General features: G+C 34.1%; 1 protein-coding gene across 9 annotated transcripts in view; it reads right to left on the reverse strand.

The window, feature by feature from the left end:
- Positions 1-5,070: 5,070 nt before the first annotated feature.
- Positions 5,071-20,736, reverse strand: part of Plp (Pericentrin-like protein) — a 155,294-nt gene continuing 139,628 nt past the window's right edge. For all 9 annotated transcript variants that reach the window (XM_075306279.1, XM_075306278.1, XM_075306282.1 and 6 more), the window contains 3 exons: positions 14,346-17,413; positions 14,173-14,283; positions 5,071-5,565 (listed from right to left, as the gene is read on the reverse strand). In XM_075306279.1, coding sequence (XP_075162394.1) covers positions 5,304-5,565; positions 14,173-14,283; positions 14,346-17,413 — 3,441 coding nt within the window. In that variant the 3' untranslated portion in view covers positions 5,071-5,303. The remainder of the gene's footprint in view (positions 5,566-14,172; positions 14,284-14,345; positions 17,414-20,736) is intronic.

Below are 20,736 nucleotides of genomic sequence, written 5' to 3' on the forward strand. Positions count from 1 at the left end.
AGTGTTACCGCAGCCCAAGTAATTCGATTGTGGATGACAGTCTTTAGTAGAAGTTTCTACACAATCCATGGTGGAGGGTACATAAGCTTCGGCCTGGCCGAACTTACGGCCGTATATACTAGTTTTCTTCACACCTATTTGTGGTCCTAAAATACCTCTGTATTTTAAGTTTAAGGCAAATCGGATAGAAAATACGGTTTCTAGAACCCCATGAAGTAAAATCGGGATATCGGTCTATATGGGGCCTATATAAATACATGAACCTATAGGCAACATTTGCGGCACTCCTATTTGTGGTCATGATATCCCCCGGGATTTCCAATTTCAGGGAAATCGGATAGAAACTATGGTTTATAGAAGCCCAATAAGTAAAATTGGGAAATCGGTGTAAAGTGTGGTTAAATTTTAAGGGCCGATGTTGAATGTGAACCACACCTAAACGCCAAGTTTTTTTTTTCGAATTTTATTTGACATTTCTCTATTTCAGACTTACTCAATTCGGACCATGGAGAGATACCAGACTTATTATGAAAATGGGCATTCAAATCAAAATGCATATCGTGCACCTTCATCTTCAGTGATGAGGCACATTTTCATCTCAGTGGATTCTTCAATAAACAGAATTGCCGCATTTGGGCGAATGAGAATCCAAGAGTGATTGTCGAAAAACCAATGCACCCACAAAGAGTGACTGTTTGGTGCGGTTTATGGGCTGGCGGCATCATCGGGCCGTATTTTTTCCAAAATGAGGCCGGTCAGGCAGTTACTGCGAATGGTGTTCGCTATCGTGAGATGATAACGAACTTTTTATGGTCCGAATTGGAAGATATGGATGTGGACGATATGTGGTTTCAGCAGGAGGGTGCCACTTGCCACACAGCTAACGAAACAATGGCTCTTTTGCGCAACAAATTCAATGGCCGTGTTATCTCAATTGGCCGCCAAGATCATGTGATTTGACACCGTTGGACTTTTTTCTTTGGGGTTATTTGAAAAAAAAAAAGGTGTACGTCGATAAGCCAGCAACAATTCAAGAGCTAAAGGATGAGATAATTCGGCACATTAACGGCATAGAACCTCCATTATGCCTCAGCGTCATCGAAAATTTGAACCATCGGATGAAGGTGTGCCACCGAGGTTGCGGCGCCCATTTGGCCGATATTTTGCTCCATACATAATTGAGTAATATATCATAATAAAATAAAATTACAATAATTTCCTAAATAGTTTGTGTTTTATTCAAAATCAACATCGGCCCTTGAAATTTTAACCACCCTTTATATGGGGGATATACACCATTTTCAGCACACCTAGTTTTGGTCCTAAAATACCTTTAGATTTCAATTTTCAGCCAAATCGTATAGAAAGTACAGTTTCTAGAAGCCCGCGAAGTAAAATCGGGAGATCGGTCTATATAGGGGGCTATACCAAAACGTCATCAATCAATTCCAGTTTATCATTAAATAGTTCTGACATAATTATAAAGCTGTGGCCGAAGTTTCACAATGATACCTATACTGGAAGTATTTTTGGCTGCTAACACCATACAGCACCGATCACTTTGCGTTGGTTCAAAAATATCGTTTAATGCAGCCTGGTGCATTTGTTTTGCCATTTGAAAAGCTTGCTCTAAAATATCCCACCCTTAAGATATTGACTAACTTTTGTCCACAAACTTTAATAACATTTTTCTCTATTTCAAATATTCTTTATTGTAAAATCTATGAAAGATGATTTTAAATATATGAACTCTTTTATATTAACTTGTTCAATGTAAAAAGGCACTTTTTTGTGAAATCTGGGTGCAATGGAGTAAATTATAAAATAAAAAAACTATGAATTTTACAATTGAAAATCAAACAAAATCATTTTAGTTAAAATCCATAAATGAAACAAGATAAGACAAAAAATAAGTTTTAAAAGCATTTTATTGTTAAAAAAATATGCCACTTTTTGGGGATTTCATTCGTTTTTTTCTTTTTGTTCATTAACATAAAACCAAAATAAATAATAAAAATTTAACTTTAAATGGAAAAAAGAAAAAAAAAATACACACAATACAAATTAAAAATAAAAATTGTACAAAATATATTGTAGAGCACAGGTAAGGGCAGTCATCATGAGTGTTATAGATATATTAAAGTAACTTATTCTATTTGTAATAGTTATGACAGGGAAAGGACTTTACACATAAGAAATCATTAAATATAAAACTAAGTAAAAGGCCCTTCCAGTGGGGGCTTTACTAGCATTAAAAACAAAATACTTGGCTTAACATTACAAGAAACATCATTCAAGATGAAAACCATTACAATTAAACAAACACAGTATAATTTACAGGTAACACTATGCAACAATTTTCAATCAAAAAAATATCTAATACAAAATTCTTGATAACCAAAAAATAGAAATAAACATAACATAAAATAATTTTATATTATATTACTTTACAATTACATGTTTAATTTATTTTCAATTTAATTTAATTTAGATTTATGTAATTTTATTTATTTTTTTTTTTCGATTCAATTTATTTTAATTTTATTTTATTTTATGTAATTCAGTTTAATGCAATTTGACTTATTTTTATTTAATATAATTTATTTCATTTAAATTTAGACGAAATATATTTATGTGCAATTTGTTTAATTTAGATTAACTTAGTTTTAATTTATTGTATTTTATTTTATGTAATTTAATTGAATAAAATTAATTTGTTATTTAATATAATTTATTTAATTTAAATTTGGACGAAATATATTTAAGTTAAATTTGTTCAGTTTAAATTAGTTTTATTTTAAATCATTTTAATTTTATTGAATGTTATTTAGTTTAATGTAATTTAATATAAAATATACAATCCAAAATTCTTGATAACCAAAAAATAGAAATAAACATAACATAAAATAATTTTATATTATAGTACTTTACAATAAAATTTTTAATTTAATTTATTTTCAATTTAATTTAATTTAATTTAGATTTATGTAATGTTATTTAATTTTTTTTTCTATTCAATTTATTTTAATTTTAGTTTATTTAATGTTTTTTTAGTTTAATGTAATTTATTTTTATTTAATATAATCTATTTAATTCTAATTTAGACGAAATATATTTATGTTAGATTTGTTTAGTTTAACTTAATTTAAATTAATTTAATTTAGATTTATGTAATTTTATTTATTTTTTTTTTTCGATTCATTTTATTTTAATTTTATTTTATTTTAAGTAATTTAGTTTAATGCAATTTAACTTATTTTTATTTAATATAATTTATTTCATTTAAATTTAGACGAAATATATTTATGTGCAATTTGTTTAATTTAGATTAACTTAGTTTTAATTTATTGTATTTTATTTTATGTAATTTAATTGAAAAAAAATTAATTTTTTATTTAATATAATTTATTTAATTTAAATTTGGACGAAATATATTTAAGTTAAATTTGTTCAGTTTAAATTAGTTTTATTTTAAATCACTTTAATTTTATTGAATGTTATTTAGTTTAATGTAATTTAATATAAAATATATAATCCAAAATTCTTGATAACCAAAAAGTAGAAATAAACATAACATAAAATAATTTTATATTATAGTACTTTACAATAAAATTTTTAATTTAATTTATTTTCAATTTAATTTAATTTAATTTAGATTTATGTAATGTTATTTAATTTTTTTTCTATTCAATTTATTTTAATTTTAGTTTATTTAATGTTTTTTTAGTTTAATGTAATTTATTTTTATTTAATATAATTTATTTAATTCTAATTTAGACGAAATATATTTATGTTAGATTTGTTTAGTTTAACTTAATTTAATTTTATTTTATATAACTTGATTTAATTAAATTTTATTTTATTTTATGTAATTTAGTTTAATGCAATTTAACTTATTTTTATTTAATATAATTTATTTCATTTAAATTTAGACGAAATATATTTATGTGAAATTTGTTTAGTTTAGATTAACTTAGTTTTAATTTATTGTATTTTATTTTATGTAATTTAATTTAATTTAATAAAATTAATTTTTTATTTAATATAATTTATTTAATTTAAATTTGGACGAAATATATTTAGGTTAAATTTGTTTTAAATTAATTTGATTTAATTTAGTTTAAATTAATTTAATTTTTTTTAAATGTCATTTAGTTTTATTTTATTTTATTCAATTCAATTTATTTTAATTTTATTTTATTTTATGTAATTTAGTTTAATGCCATTTAATTTATTTTTATTTAATGTAATTTATTTCATTTAAATTTAGACGAAATATATTTTTGCTAAATTTGTTTAGTTTAGATTAACTTAATTTTATTTTATTGTGTTTTATTTTATTACATTACATTAATTAATTTAATTAAATTAGTGTTTTATTTAATATAATTTATTTAATTTAAATTTGGACGAAATATATTTAGGTTAAATTTGTTTAGTTTAAATTAATTTTATTTTAAATCATTTTAATTTTATTGAATGTTATTTAGTTTAATTTAATTTAATATATTTAATATAATTTATTTAATTTAAATTTAGACGAAATATACTTAGGTTAAATTTGTTTAATTTAATGTTATTTTATTTAATTCAGTTTAATTTATCGTATTTAAAGTAATGTAATGTAATGTATTTTATTTATTTTTTTATTTATTGTTTATTTTAATGTATTTTTATTTTATGTAATTTAGTTTAATGTAATTTAATTTATTTGTTTAATTTTTTTTATTTAATTTATTTATTTAAATTTATTTACTTTCATTTAATTTAAATAAATTTTATTTTATTTAATTCAGATTATTTTAATTTTATTTAATGTAATATAATTTAATTTATTTTCATTTAATATAATTTATTTAGATTAAATTTAGTCGAAATATATTTATGTTAAATTTATTTAATTTAATTTCATTAAATTTAAGCGGTGTATTATTTATATATTTATCTGTTATCTTTTTTGAACAAGCGATATCTGCGAGAATAAGTGTTGCATAGTGTAATCATACAATTAAAATCAAATCAGTACATTATATATTAAAATATTTATGGCTTATACATAAGGAGATTTGTGGGGGGGGGGGGGGGGTTACATTTTTCTTAACTATTCACTAAAACTTAACAAAACGTAAAACGTTAAGACTACACTTAATACGATATGGGTAAAAAAAGCTATGATAAATTTCTTATAGGGGGTTCATCAATATGTTGAGCATTTTCTTATTTGTTCTTCGGTTTCATTTGTTCTGTGGTTTTTTTTTTATTTGTATTTTTATGTATAATAACTCTACAATTTCTTTTTACAACTATTTTTTCTTATTTGTTACTTTGGGCCATTCAAAGGCTGTTGTGGTCCCAGTGGCTCCTGGCGAAATTGTTGAAGCTGCCGATAAAGGTGTCTTGCTACCACCATTTAATAATGTTGGTGTCTTCAGTGGAGCCAAAGGTCTATCCATAGTCCTCAATGGATTGTAGATATGCGGTGATAGCCTACCATTTACTAAGGTTGGTGTTTGCTGCGATGATGACGATATCACAGCACTACTTACCGATGGAGCTTGGCTACGTCTGTTGTAAGAAAATAAAAAAATATTAAAAATCAGACAAAATAGTTAAAGAAAAAATATATATATTTTTTTACAATATGCAAAATGTTTATTCGATATTAAAGTTGAATAACACTCGGCATACAAAACCAATAAGAAAGTGGTGAAGTTGGGTGGAACCGTCTACGTGACAATCTATACTGATCCACTTAATTGGCGGTATTTAATAGGACGATCTAATATATCTGCAATCTTGGATCAACATTTTAATGTGTGAAGTGTGAATATGAAAAACAATACTCTCAGAAAAAAAGTGTGCGAATTTTTATAGCCTTTTTACGAGTATACCTTACACCATATGGGGGGGTATATTAACTTTGTCATTCCGTTTGTAACACATCGAAATATTGCTCAGAGACCCCCTGGGTCGTGGTGAAATTCTGAGTCGATCTAACCATGTCCGTCCGTCCGTCTGTTGAAATCACGCTAACTTCCGAAAGAAACAAGCTATCGACTTCAAACTTGGCACAAGTAGTTGTTATTGATGTAGGTCGTATGGTATTGCAAATGGGCCATATCGGACCACTTTAACGTATAGCCCCCATATAAACCGACGCTCAGATTTGGCTTGCGGAACCCATTGGAGGAGCAACATTCATCCGATTCGGTTGAAATTTGGTAAATGGTGTTACTGTATGTTCTCTAACAACCATGCCAAAATTGGTCCATATTGGTTCATAATTATATATAGCCCCCATATAAACCGATTCCCAGATTTGGCTTGCAGAGCCTGTAAGAGAAGCAAATTTCATCCGATCCGGCTAAAATTTGGTACATTGCGCTAGTATATGACCCCTAACAACCATGCCACAATTGGTCCATATCGGTCAATAATTATATATAGCCGATCCCCAAAAATAATCTACCAAAATTTTATTTCTATAGAAAATTTTGTCAAAATTTTATTACTATAGAAAAAATTTTTATTACTATAAAAAATTTTTGTCAAAATTTTATTTCTATAGAAAATTTTGTCAAACTGAATTATATACGTACTTAATCGTCCTTTTTATACCCTTCACCACTACTGTAGTACAGGGTATAATAAGTTTGTGCATTTGTGTGTAACGCCAAGAAGGAGTAATCATAGACCAACCTTTTAGTATACGGATCGGTTTAGAATTAAATTCTGAGTCGATTTAGCGATGTCCGTCTGTCTGTCTGTCTGTTAATGTATTTTTGTGTGCAAAGTACAGCTCGCAGTTTTAGTCCGATGGTCCTAAAATTTGGTATAGGGTCCTGTTTCGGCTCAAAGACGATCCCTATTGATTTTGGAAAATATATATATTTTTCACCGATCTGGTCATAATTGGCGTGTATATCAACCGATCTTCCTCAAATTCCGTGCATCCGAATATTTTATGAGTCTCGAAAAACTTGCAAAATATCAGCCAAATCGGTTCAGATATATAGCTTTCGTCCGATTTACACTCATTTGCCCACAGAGGCCAATTTTTTGCTCCGATTTAGTTGAAATTTTGCACAGGGAGTAGAATTAGCATTGTAGCTATGCGTGCCAATTTTGGTTGACATCGGTTCAGATTTGGATATATCTCCCATATATAGCTTTCGCCCGATTTACACTCATTTGCCCACAGAGGCCAATTTTTTGCTCCGATTTAGTTGAAATTTTGCATAGGGAGTAGAATTAGCATTGTAGCTATGCGTGCCAATTTTGGTTGACATCGGTTCAGATTTGGATATATCTCCCATATATAGCTTTCGCCCGATTTACACTCATATGACCACAGAGGCCAATTTTTAACTCCGATTTAGTTGAAATTTTGCACAGGGAGTAGAATTAGCATTGTAGCTATGCGTGCCAAATTTGGTTGACATCGGTTCAGATATGGATATATCTCCCATATATAGCTTTCGCCCGATTTACACTCATATGAGCACAGAGGCCAATTTTTAACTCCGATTTAGTTGAAATTTTGCACAGGGAGTAGAATTAGCATTGTAGCTATGCGTGCCAAATTTGGTTAACATCGGTTCAGATTTAGATATAGCTCCCATATATATGTTTTTCTGATTTCGACAAAATACCAACATTTTCCTTGTAAAATCGCCACTGCTTAGTCGAAAAGTTATAAAAATGACTCTAATTTTCTTAAACTTCTAATACATATATATCGAGCGATAAATCATAAATAAACTTTTGCGAAGTTTCCTTAAAATTGCTTTAGATTTAAATGTTTCCCATATTTATACCCTTCACCACTACTGTGGTACAGGGTATAATAAGTTTGTGCATTTGTATGTAACGCCAAGAAATAATTGTCATAGACCCATCTTTTAGTATACCGATCGACTTAGAATTAAATTCTGAGTTGATTTAGCGATGTCCGTCTGTCTGTTTGTCTGTCTGTCTGTCTGTCTGTCTGTCCGTCCGTCTGTCTGTATATGTAATTTTGTGCACAAAGTACAGGTCGCAGTTTAAGTCCGATCGTCCTCAAATTTGACACAACGTATTTCTTCGGGTAGAAGGCAATCGCTATTGATTTTGGAAAAAATCGGTTCAGATTTAGATATAGCTGCCATATATAGTTATCACCGATTTGATCATAATTCACGTATTTATGAACCGACGTTCTTCAAATTTTGTACATTTGAATGTTTTGTCAGTCCCGTAAAAACTGCCAAATATCAGCTAAATCGGTTCAGATTTATATATAGCTCCCATATATATCTTTCGTCCGATTTGGACTTATATGGCCCCAAAAGCGAGAGTTTTGCCCTAATTTGCTTCAAATTTTGCACAACGAGTACGTTTAATAGTATCGTTAATTGTGCCAAATTTAGTTGAAATCGGTTCAGATTTAGATATAGCTCCCCTATATATCTTTCGTCCGATTTTGACTTATATGGCTTCAAAAGCCAGAGTTTTGCCCTGATTTGATTACAATTTTGTACAAGGAGTACGTTTAATAGTATCGTTAATTGTGCCAAATTTAGTTGAAATCGATTCAGATTTAGATATAGCTTCCATATATATCTTTCGACCGATTTGGACTTATATGGCCCCAAAAGCCAGAGTTTTGCCCTGATTTGCTTCAAATTTTGCACAACAAGTACGTTTAATAGTATCGTTAAGTGTGCTTAATTTGGTTAAAATCGGTTCCGATTTAGATATAGCTCCCATATATATCTTTCGTCCGATTTGGATTTATATGACCTCAAAAGCCAGTGTTTTGCCCTGAGTTGCTTGAAATTTTGCACAAGGAGTACATTTTCCTTATCAAACCGCCACTGCTAAGTCGAAAACTTATCAAAATGACTCAAATTTTCCTATTACTCTAATACACATCTATCGACCGATAAATCATAAATACACTTTTGCGAAGTTGCTTCAAAATTGGTTCATATTTAAATGTTTCCTATATTTTTGACTAACATTGTGTTCCACCTCAGCGCATTGGCCGACTTAAATATAAAATCTATAAGTATTGCAGAACTCTGTACAGATCTGCTCAGATATACAGAATATATGTGTATGGATTCATATAGCATCCAACACATTGGACGGATTTGATATGGTATCGAAAATGTGGACTTACAAAGTGGTGAAGGGTATAATATAGTCGGCCCCGCCCGACTTTAGACTTTCCTTACTTGTTTTGTTTAAGAAGACGGTGTTAAGAAGTTTTAAGATACCTTGCCATCGGCAAGTGTTACCGCGACCCAAGTAATTCGATTGTGGATGACAGTCTGCAGTAGAAGTTTCTACGCAATCCATGGCGGAGGGTACTTAAGATTCGGCCTGGCCGAACTTACGGCCGTATATACTTGTTAACTTTATTTTAGTTCATGAAAATTAGTTGATTTTAGCTAAATCTTTACACAATTTTACTAAATTTAAAAATAGTTCATATTTTGCTAATATGGGTGAAGCTCATTGACTTCATACGATTCTGAAATGAGTAAATTTTCCTTTGTCTTGAACTTTATATAGCTTTAGACATTTGAACAATTCCAATTATAAAATTTTCTTGAATAGAAAAAAATTATTATTATTAAAAATAAAATTTCTTCAATTTGACAAAAATTATAAACTTATTTGTATCATGTTGTAATTACTAAAATATTTTAGTTAATTTTTCTTTCATGGTGGCTTCAATTTTTTCTGGGTGTAACAAAATGATAGATTCATATTTGGTTTAGTTTCGGTTTTTTTTTTAATTTTGGAGAGGCTTTTGCGATACTTGAAGATGACTTTTCCAAAATTTAAATATGTCTATCTTTTTTCTCGATGGTTCTAACCTCAAAATAAGAAAACTCCGCAAACTTTATACACAATTATTTTTTTGAAAATTTGGAAGTACTTCTAAAGGCACAACTTCAAAAGCACTTCCAAAAATGTCCTTCCAGAGATGTTCATTATTTTAACTACTCAGGAAATTCTTTTAATTCAATTTTTTTATAACTCGCTTTCTTCATAACTTTAAAGGGCAATTTTAACATTTTTTGTTTCATATATATTGTTTCAAATATAAAAAAAAAATTTGTCGAAAAAATTGCTAAATTCATTCTAGAAAAATGGCAAAATTTTGAAAATATTTGAGGTCAAGGGTTTCAAACAAGCGTTAGATTGCATTAAAAATCATAAAAAATTTATAATAATTAATTATTTGTCTAAATACCACAACATTTTTTAATTCATATCCAAAACACTGAATTCGGATCACACCTAAAGAAGTGATGCCTATTCAGTGCAACGGCTGTTGCAATGGTGGACATCCGTCCTATTTCCCATGTTAAATTCATTGCTTCTGCGGCAATTTTGCAACACTTCCGGATCCAAAAAAAAAACATTTTCACTTATTTGGTGACGGGGTACTTTAGCAAATAACATCTGCATGTTATTTTTATATCAATAATTTTCTAAATTTCTAAATAAACTTTTGAAAAACAATATATGTCTTACTTTCAAAATTTTCAGGAGAGTATTACTGTTTAATACATGGAAATAGCTATGCTATATGCTACTATTAAAACAACTAATTTTTTTTTTTTAGAAAAATATAAAATATGTAAAACGTTTCGTCATATAAAATTTTAAACTTTTTTAAATAAAAAAATAAAACATAAAAGAAAATGCATTATATACTAATTTCGCTCTCCTAAAAATTTTGAATATACGACAGGTATTTATATTAAAATATACTCTTAAAAACTTGTGTTCGATTTTTTAACAATGTGTATTCGAAATACTTGAATAGCGTGCTCGTGTATTCTCAAAAAATTAACTCTAATTGAATAAAATTACTCTACAATCTACTAAAATATAATTATTATTTGTACTAACATTATTCTGTCCTATTGGTTTTTAGTATTCTTTTTCAATTTTACTTGTAAATTTAAGGTCATCAGTGGCTTTTTATCATTTGTAGATCTTAAAATAGTGAAATATGGTATAAATAATAAAAAAATAGATGGGTTAGTACGGTAAAAGGACACACCAATAACAAGAACAAGTAAACTAGCCTCTAGTGGTATAGTAAAATACATTTAAATTAAACAAAATAAAATGAAATAAAATAAAAATATATAAATAAAAAAATTTAAATGATTTAATTACATTTAAAATAAAATAAAAATAAAATAAAAAAAAATAAATAGAATAAAATAAAATAAAGTAAAAAAAATGAATGTTTACGATTTTAATTTAAAATAAAAAATAATAGTACTATTAAAAACTGAAATTCAATGTTTGATTTTATAAAAAAAATTGATTTAATTTAATTTACAATTAATTTTGATTAATTTAATAAACAAAACATATACGGCCAAAAATTCGCCTCGGCGAGTCTTATATACCCTCCATCATGGATTATGAACCGATATAGACCAATTTATGCTGGTTTCTTAGACGGCATAAAGGGTGATACGGTCAAAATTTGGTCAATATAAACTTGACGTATTTCTTTCAATTTTGCATTTAAAAAACCTGAACACCCCTCATTTTGAAGGTGTGTGTGTGTGTGTAGAATGTTGCTCCTATTTTGATTTTGGAATTCACTCTTCAGTTGTCAAAATGCCGTCCAAGCAAGAAGAGCAGCGTATCAAAATTTTGCTCGCGCATCGCGAAAATCCGAGCTACTCGCACGCAAAGCTGGCAAAATAGCTAAAAGTTGCCAAATCAACCGTTACAAATGTAATTAAAGTGTTTGGGGAACGTTTGTCGACAGCCAGGAAGTCTGGATCGGGGGGAAATCGAAAACCGCAAGCCGCTGAGACGACAAAGGGAATTGCCGGTAGTTTCAAGCGAAATCCTAACCTCTCTCTCCGAGATGCCGCACATAAGCTGGGTGTATCGTCTACAACCGTGCATCGAGCCAAAAAACGAGCCTGGCTATCGACTTACAAGAAGGTAGTGACTCCAAATCGCGATGATAAACAAAATACGACGGCCAAAGCGCGATCCCGGAGGCTGTACACGACGATGCTGACGAAGTTTGACTGCGTGGTAATGGACGATGAAACCTACGTCAAAGCCGACTACAAGCAGCTTCCGGGACAGGAGTTTTATACGGCAAAAGGAAGGGGAAAGGTAGCAGATATTTTCAAGCACATAAAACTGTCAAAGTTCGCAAAGAAATATCTGGTTTGGCAAGCCATCTGTACCTGTGGCTTGAAAAGCAGCATTTTCATAGCTTCCGGGACTGTCAACCAAGAAATTTACGTGAAAGAGTGTTTGAATAAACGTCTGCTGCCTTTCCTGAAGAAACACGGTTGTTCCGTACTGTTTTGGCCGGATTTGGCATCTTGCCATTACGGTAAAAAGGCCATGGAGTGGTACGCCGCCAACAACGTGCAGGTGGTTCCCAAGGACAAGAACCCTCCCAACACGCCAGAGCTCCGCCCAATTGAGAAATACTCGGCTATTGTCAAGCGGAACCTAAAGAAGACCAAAAAAACTGCTAAGGACGAGCAGGAGTTCAAGGCAAACTGGCTTTCTGCGGCGAAGAAGGTGGACAAGGTGGCTGTACAAAATCTGATGGCAGGTGTCAAGCGTGAGGCTCGGCAATTCGGATTTGGAAAAGCGAAAGCCTAACTGAATATTTCTCCTGAATTTTATACTAATTGAACTTGAAAAAGAAATTTAATTTGATTTTTTAAATAAACAATTTCACCGATTTACACGCGTTTTCCCTTGACCAAATTTTGATCGTATCACCCTTTATACTAACATCATGTACAAAATGTTAAATGGATCGGATGCAATTTGCTCCACCTGGTTAGCTAGTTTAGGTATAGTGGCAGCCCAATATTTCAGTTTCCGTATGATACCACAGTGGTGAATTTCTCTCTTATCACTGAGTGCTATCCGATTCTACGCATCGATACTGGGCATCGGTTTGTATGGGAGCTACATATAATTATGGACCGATATGGATCAATTTTTGAATTGGTTGAGGTGGCTGTAGAAAATCTGATGGCAGGTGTCAAGCGTGAGGCCCGGCAATTCGGATTTGGAAAAGCGAAAGCCTAACTGAATATTTTTCCTGAATTTTATACTAATTGAACTTGAAAAAGAAATTTAATTTGATTTTTTAAATAAACGATTTCACCGATTTACACGCGTTTTCCCTTGACCAAATTTTGATCGTATCACCCTTTATACTAACATCATGTACAAAATGTTAAATGGATCGGATGCAATTTGCTCCACCTGGTTAGCTAGTGTATGTATAGTGGCAGCCCGATATTTTAGTTTCCGTATGATACCACAGTGGTGAATTTCTCTCTTATCACTGAGTGCTATCCGATTCTACGCATCGACACTGGGCATCGGTTTGTATGGGAGCTACATATAATTATGGATCGATATGGATCAATTTTTGAATTGGTTGTTAGATGGCATATACTAACATCGCGTACCAAATGTCAATAAGTTGGGATGAAATTTGCCCTTCCAAGTGGCTCCGGAAGTCAAATCTGAGGATAGGTTTATATGGGGGCTATATATAATTATGGACCACAATGGGTCAATTTATGCAGAGGGCATATATTAATATCACGTACTAAATTTTAACTGGATCGGATGAAATTTGCTTCTCCAAGAGGCTCCGGTTTATATGGAGGCTATATATAATTATGGACCGATAAGGGTCATTTTTTGAGGATCGGTTTATATGGGGGCTATATATAATTATGGGCCAATTTTGGGCGTGCTTGTTAGTGGGCTTATATTCACAGTTTCGACCAAACATCAAAAAGTTTTTCAGCGATGGATTATTCCCTCTCAGTGATGCTTGTGACATTTCTGGGTATTCCAAATTCAATGTGGAACACCGTTCCGAATCGGCTTTTCATTGAGCTTAACATAGAATTGGGCAGCCCTCTGTTAAAATGGACTGAATAATTTAAGTGAGCCTGAAATATCGGACTGCCGCTAATCTAACCTTTGCAGTGTTTCTACAGTGTCAACAAACAAATTTCTTTGGGTGTTAATGTCTACAACCCAAAAAAAAAAAAATAATATATAGAGAGATCTCCAATTTGAATTTGTGAACTAAAAACCTTCACCAAACTACCCCTTGGGGTCGTTCATTTGCCAACTTACTTTTGTTGAGTGATGGTGAAAACCGATTTGGAAACAATTCGTTTTCCTGTATGCCAAATACGTCCAATGTATTTCATGCGTTGAATGGCAATGATCGCCAAGGCCACAGTCCTAATAAAGAGAGTGAAACATTTTTAAACCTTACATCGATTTGTTTACTCAACAAGACTTACTTGAATAATTTCTTCTTGGGTTTCGGTGGTTGCAACAAATGACCTCCATTAAAGGCAGCCAATGCCCTCTGTTCACTGTCCTGATAGTTTTGCAAGGTAATCTTTAGATAACGCTTTTGATAGACCAAAGCTTTACGATGGGACTCTACACGCAAATAGCGTCCCAACAAATGATTACAGCGTTCTTCCAATTCGGCCACATTGGCACTACCATTCACTTGAGATTCCAATTCTTCGCATTTCCTTTGCAATTGACGTCGTTCCTCTACCAGATATTGGACAGTTTCAGCCATTTGCTTATTTTCCTGGGTATTCTCTGCCAGCAGAGTATTGATTTCACGCATTTTCTCTAGAAATTGTTCAGGCACTGAGGTGGTACCTTCACGTGCCGCCAATTGGGCATTGGCATTGGCTAAGGCCTCTGCCAGTTTGCCTTCACGATGGGCTGAGCGCTCAATGTCACAACGCAACTGGGTTATGGTGTGGTTGAGCGATTCCCTTTCGGCTTCCATGAGCTGTAGTTGAGCTTTTAATTCTTGCATTTCGGCCATCAATTGAGCATTTTCCTTTTGATGCTGATCTTTGCGAGTGAAACGACGAGTCTCAGCTGCTTGGAGACTGCCTATGCGGGCCTCTAGGCTTTCAATTTCTTGCGTTTGCAGAGTAAGTCTTTCCTGTAGATGATCGATTTCTAGCTCGGCATTATCCTTGTCACGGGCCACCTTATCCATTTCCCTTTTGAGTTTGTCACAGTATTCGATTCTTTCACTCAATTCCTTTTCATAGCGACAGCGTTCGCGTTCGCTATTTCTCTGCAAGTCAGCAGAACGTTCCCGTTCCCTTTCGTTTTGGGCTGTGAGTAATTTGATTTCACTTCTCAAACGCTCAGCCAATTCCGACTCGAAATCTGTGAGCGATCTCGGAGATTTGCGGGGAGATTCTGTGGGAGATTTAAGAAGAGAGGAATTGCGGCGACTTTCGGTGCGTTGTAGAGTAGTCAACTGAGTTTGCAAACGCTCACATTTCTCACGCTCAATGTCTAAATGTTTGTGCAACTCATCCTCTTGGGCCAGAGCTGATTCGAGCCGCTTACGCATGGCTTCAATGATCACCACATCTTGTTCCTGAACTTCCTGCGAATGTTGCTTCTCCTCCATTAGTTCTTTGCGTAGCTCATCAGCATGATCTCTTTCCACGGCTATTTGGGTTTTTAAAGCCTCCAATTGATTGAGGAGATCACGTTCTCCTGTGAAATTTTCATCGTCTGTTGTTCCCGGCGCCTCAATGACCACATTCTTCTCAACATGTGAACGATCCAGGTTATTTTCCTCCTCACTTTCAATGGCCTTTAGGATGTTCGAGTCCAATTGGGCTGAATAATTCAATTCCTTCTCCACTTGTTGGGCTATTTCATCTACGGAAAACTGGCGCGAACTATTGTCACTGCTTTGTTGTTTCAATTTTTCCACTTCCCTTTCTAGATTAAGAACTTGCCGTTGCAGATCGGTGATTTTCTCTTCAGCAATTGATAGTTTTGAGGAGAGAGTGAGTAAACGTTCATCTTTGGCTTTGATTTCCTTATTGAAATTTTCGATTTCCTTCTTACGATTCTCATTGTCTTTGGCCATATATTGGCATTGTTCATGGACTTCACTGATAGCCCTCAATTCCTTGCGGAGGCTTTCCTTTTCGTTAACCTCCTTTTCGGTATTCTTCAACATAGCTTCCTCCAGCTCATTGATGCGTTGCTTATAGCTCTCCTCGCTCTCTTGCAGATTCTTGAGATTTTTCTCATGTTTACTAAGCAATTCGGTTTTCTCTTTTTGCCATTTTTCTTGAGCCCTTAGCAGTTGATCCAGTTCCATGGATTTTTCCAATAGCTTTTGTTCAAGGTCACGAATCTTTTGGGCATTTTCTTTGAACTTCAGCAGTTCTTGTTGGCAACGTTGAAGTTCATCCTGCAAACCATTTAGCCTTAATTGTGAGGAAATTAAATCTTCCGAATTTTGTTCTTTCTCTTTGAGCAATGCATCAATCTTTCGTTGCAGCTCTTGACCATGATTTTGCAAAATCTCAATCGCAGACTTATCCTCAGTAGATTTTTGGTCTTGCGGCGGGGGGGTTTGCAGTTGACCAGGGGTCTTAAGTTTAGAATCATCGGAAAATTCGGAAAAATTAATTTGTCTTGGCACTAGAGTAGGTGTTGCTGTTGCCCCGGACTGAGCTGAACCCAACAATATGTTGGGATCTTGGAAGTAGTAGGGATGATCAAAGGTATTGGCTTGATGCAAAGTGGTAGCAAAGCCTGTTAAGTCTTCGGTCCGTTTATGCGTTAGATTTGCCACAGCTCCTTTGGACGTGTCCATGGTATTTTGCAGGAAGCCATCACTAGCGGCTGGCAATAGTAAAGGTGAACTTGTATTAGCTACTGCGGCTCGTCTCACCACATCAGGCTCATCAAATTCCGATATCGATACTATGTCACTTAATGTCCTGGCACTTAGTTTACCAACCATATCATCGGGTTTCTTATCCATAACCCCCATGGATGAGCTATGAGTGCAATCCCTTAGGGCATTTTGTAATTCATTCTCTTTGCATTCGAGCTGTTCCTTCAAATGATCGATCTCTTCATTTTTATCGGCCAACATGGTTTCCATAAGATCTGGCAGAGCTAATTTGTTAATCATTTCATTTTTGATTTTATCCTTTAGCTTTTGATTTTCGCCCTGCTTTAGTTTCAATTCGTTTTCCAAACGTTCTATGGTACTCCGATCCGGTTGATGTTCCACCGCCAATTCAGCTTCCAAACGATCGATGGCCACTTTACTTTTCTCCAATTGTTGTTTCATGGTGGAAATCTGTTTGTCACGATTGCTAAGAGTTTCCTTTGCCGTCTGCAATTCATTTTGAAGATCATGAATGCGTATATTCAAATCGGATGTATTAGCCCTCTGTAATTCTTCGGCCCGCTGACGTTGCTCTTCGAGACGTGATTGCAGAGCCGATATGCGTTGAGTTTGTTCGGACATACGCTCTTGCAGCGATTCACGCTCATACTGAAGTTCCTAATTAGAGAGAAGAAAAAGAAGAGAATGCTAGAAGTTAATATCTATTTCATGGAATGGATAAAATTAAAATAAATTATTAGGGCTTAGCTTAGGCTACTATAGGGGACAGCCTCTAAGGGCAGCTGTGAAAAATAAGCTGCCCCCAATCGTGAGCGGCGAAATTGATTGTTATAAAAAGGCTAGTGTATCCAAAGACGCCTTTGCGACATGGCGATCGGATGCCACCAGTTAAGTAGGCAACCTCCCAAAAGCGTACCTTATAGATATGCGAAGTAAGGGGAGTGATGCCCCGTGAACCCCCTAATTAAACACGGAAAATATAAGAATGGTTTTGACACGCAATTACGAATATGGACTATAATTAGAACTATGCATCGGAATAGATGCAACGAGTCGACGCCTGTGGCATTCTGTTACCTGGAGTTCCATCTCTGAGAAATGCCTTTGAGGCTAATGTCACAACTTCCACCATTCCCCTAAACCTAGAGGCAGGGCCTGGAGAAATCTCTGTGTCACGTTGCCATTAAGTTGACAATGTAGGTTCTGTTAATAAACGACATCCAAGTTAGTGTGCGATCCCGCTCTGAGCACAAGTGTCCACACAAGGTCTTGAGTCAACCCTCGTAAGGACCCTAGGTGTTTGTTCAAAGTACAACTACATTATCAAACATAAATACCGGCTCCAAGTTGGAACCCATACCGAATGAATACTCCGATAAACAATTCAACTGAAGGGAGAGTAGGAGATAGGGAGCTAGCATCAAACTTTAGAATCATCTCTAGCATAATGCATTCTCCGGTAAAAACGACGCATTCCATCGGCCCGATACCTGCTAATGAAAGAGAGGTTGGTATATTTGCACAAACCGAAAAAATATGTTATGATAACGTAGCGACTGAGCAGACTGAAGGCAAATATAGGAGGTGCTCTCCCAAACAGATCCCACATCCTCTATGGATGTAATATCTTGGCGTCGACCCTACAGAGACGAACTAGAGCAAAAAAGCTGATTTCAGTACAGAGAACGGCAGCTCAGAGAATAACTTCATCATACCGCACAGTATCAGGCGAAATCGCGTTAGTAATAGCAGGAAAAATCCCAATAAATCTCCACGCGATTGGTCAGCAAAAGGTTTTCGAAGCTAAACAACAAGGCGCCACAGACTTGATACCGAACATCCGACAAGAGATCAGTAAATAGCAGGAACGATGGAGTAACAAGAGAAAAGGCAGATGGGAACACAATATTATAGGGATCACACAGACTTTTGAAGCCGTAAGCTACGCGGTAGAAACAAGATCCTCAAGTCGTTTGCCGACAGAACTAGGAGTTTAATACCCATACGGCACCTGGCCGGTCAGTGGTAAACTATGCTTTGCTAGTGTGGACACCTCAAATAAGTAAGACGCTGTGGATTATCATACAGTCCTGCCAGAACGCTGCCCTTATATCTGGAACAAGATGTCTCCGCAGTACACCCCTGTATCACCTTTATATGGGGACCAAGGTCCTCCCACTACCCGGGAATGTAAGGGTTCATCTACATTATCTACAGAGCGAGATCCAGCGCTACAAAAGAGAGCCCCTAGATCAGGTAGGTCTGAAAAGGATTCATGAGGATACTGTAGCTGAAGCGGTAAGAAGCTCCAAAGATAACCCTGTTCTCCGAGTTCGACCACAGCCTATAGCACAGGAGGAAAGAGACCTCCCACGGCTGACTACGATATTGTTTTGGCCTTGCTAAGATCAGACAAATGCATCCACCTCAATTCCTACCTATCAGTGATTCATAGCAGTGTAGCTGACGTGTATTTTATCTGTAATCAAGGGTCACATGGTAGGCGTCAAATATTCGCTTGCTCATTTAAACCTTCTCGTCTCACCACCATATCTGGACGCATCCCATCTTAGTCACCGATTTCCTCGATCTGGATATAACAACAACACTGTAGATCCAAATACCAAGTGACGCGAAACCCTGAGCAATTCAAATCACAATGAAGAAGATCTTCAGTTGGCAAGAACTTTCCAAATTATAGCTCGCCAAACAGGAGTTTATTATGAAAATCAGAACATCAGAAGAGGAAGCGCTAGCTAAGTAGCAGCTAACATTCCGCAAGATGAAGGAAGTAATTTGTAGACAAAAGAACATTAGTATGATTTTGAATAAGAAGTCTCCGAGATTTCACTCGATTACTCGATCGGTAATCGGCAACTACCATACAAACTGGAAAATAACAGAGCAAAGTTAGGGAAGCCGATATACCGAGAAAGATGCATCAGGATCTTGAGACAGATACACACACCAACACTTCAGACCCCCAAGAACAAACGAAGTGCACCATACGAAGCAGAAAAAAAACCAAGAAAAAAGCTCAAAATTATATGTTGTCGAAGCAGTATCTCCTGGGTTGATATTGCAGCAATCATTCACACTACCATTGTATGACAAGACAACCACGGCCCAGGAATGTTATGGTTCATCTACATTATATAGAGCACACTAAAAAAGAAAGTCTCTAAATTAGACAACATATCAGGTAGGTCTGAACAGAATTCATGAGGATAGCGGTAAGAAGCTACAAGGATAATCCTGTTCTCGGAGTCCGACCGCCATCGAAACTCCAAACACCTGAAAGCACAACGAAAAAGATCAACAGTTGGCAAGAAATCATTATGAAAATCAGTACAAGAGGAAGGCCTAGTTAACTATCAGCTAACTCACCGCAAGATGAAGGAAACAATAAGTAGACAAAAGAACATTAGTATGGATATTCAAAATGGAGTTTCCGTGATAGACGAATCACTCGATTGGTAATCGATAACTATCAGAAAAACTGGAAGATAACAGAGAAATAGAGGGGAGCCGGTATACCGAGAAGTATCAATCAGGATCTTGCAACACATTCTCCAACATTTCAGATCCCCTCAAAAAAATCGCTTATGTAACATACCCCAAATACATTTTGCTTCAAGCATATATATTTTCAGGATTGATGCAAAAGAGTTTTTTTTTCGTCCGTGCAAGAACAAACGAAGTGCACCAAACCCAGCAGAAAAAATCAGGAAAGAAACTCAAAAAACCTAATGGCACTAAACTAATTAGAACTAACATAAATGTAAATTTAAAATTTAAAATCAAATTAAATTAAAATTCTCCACTATTTCCGTTATTTGTTTTCAATCATTTTCGCTGCCTTTTTCAGTAAATGTCTGTCTTCTATAATTTTTTTTTTATTTTATCACACCAATATCGCTGTAGAGCAAAAGCATAAGACAACAATTGCCGTCTGTTTTTTTAAATTTACAAATGGAGAT

This window comes from Haematobia irritans, chromosome 4 (assembly GCF_050003625.1).
Source record: "Haematobia irritans isolate KBUSLIRL chromosome 4, ASM5000362v1, whole genome shotgun sequence".
Taxonomy (NCBI): domain Eukaryota; kingdom Metazoa; phylum Arthropoda; class Insecta; order Diptera; family Muscidae; genus Haematobia; species Haematobia irritans.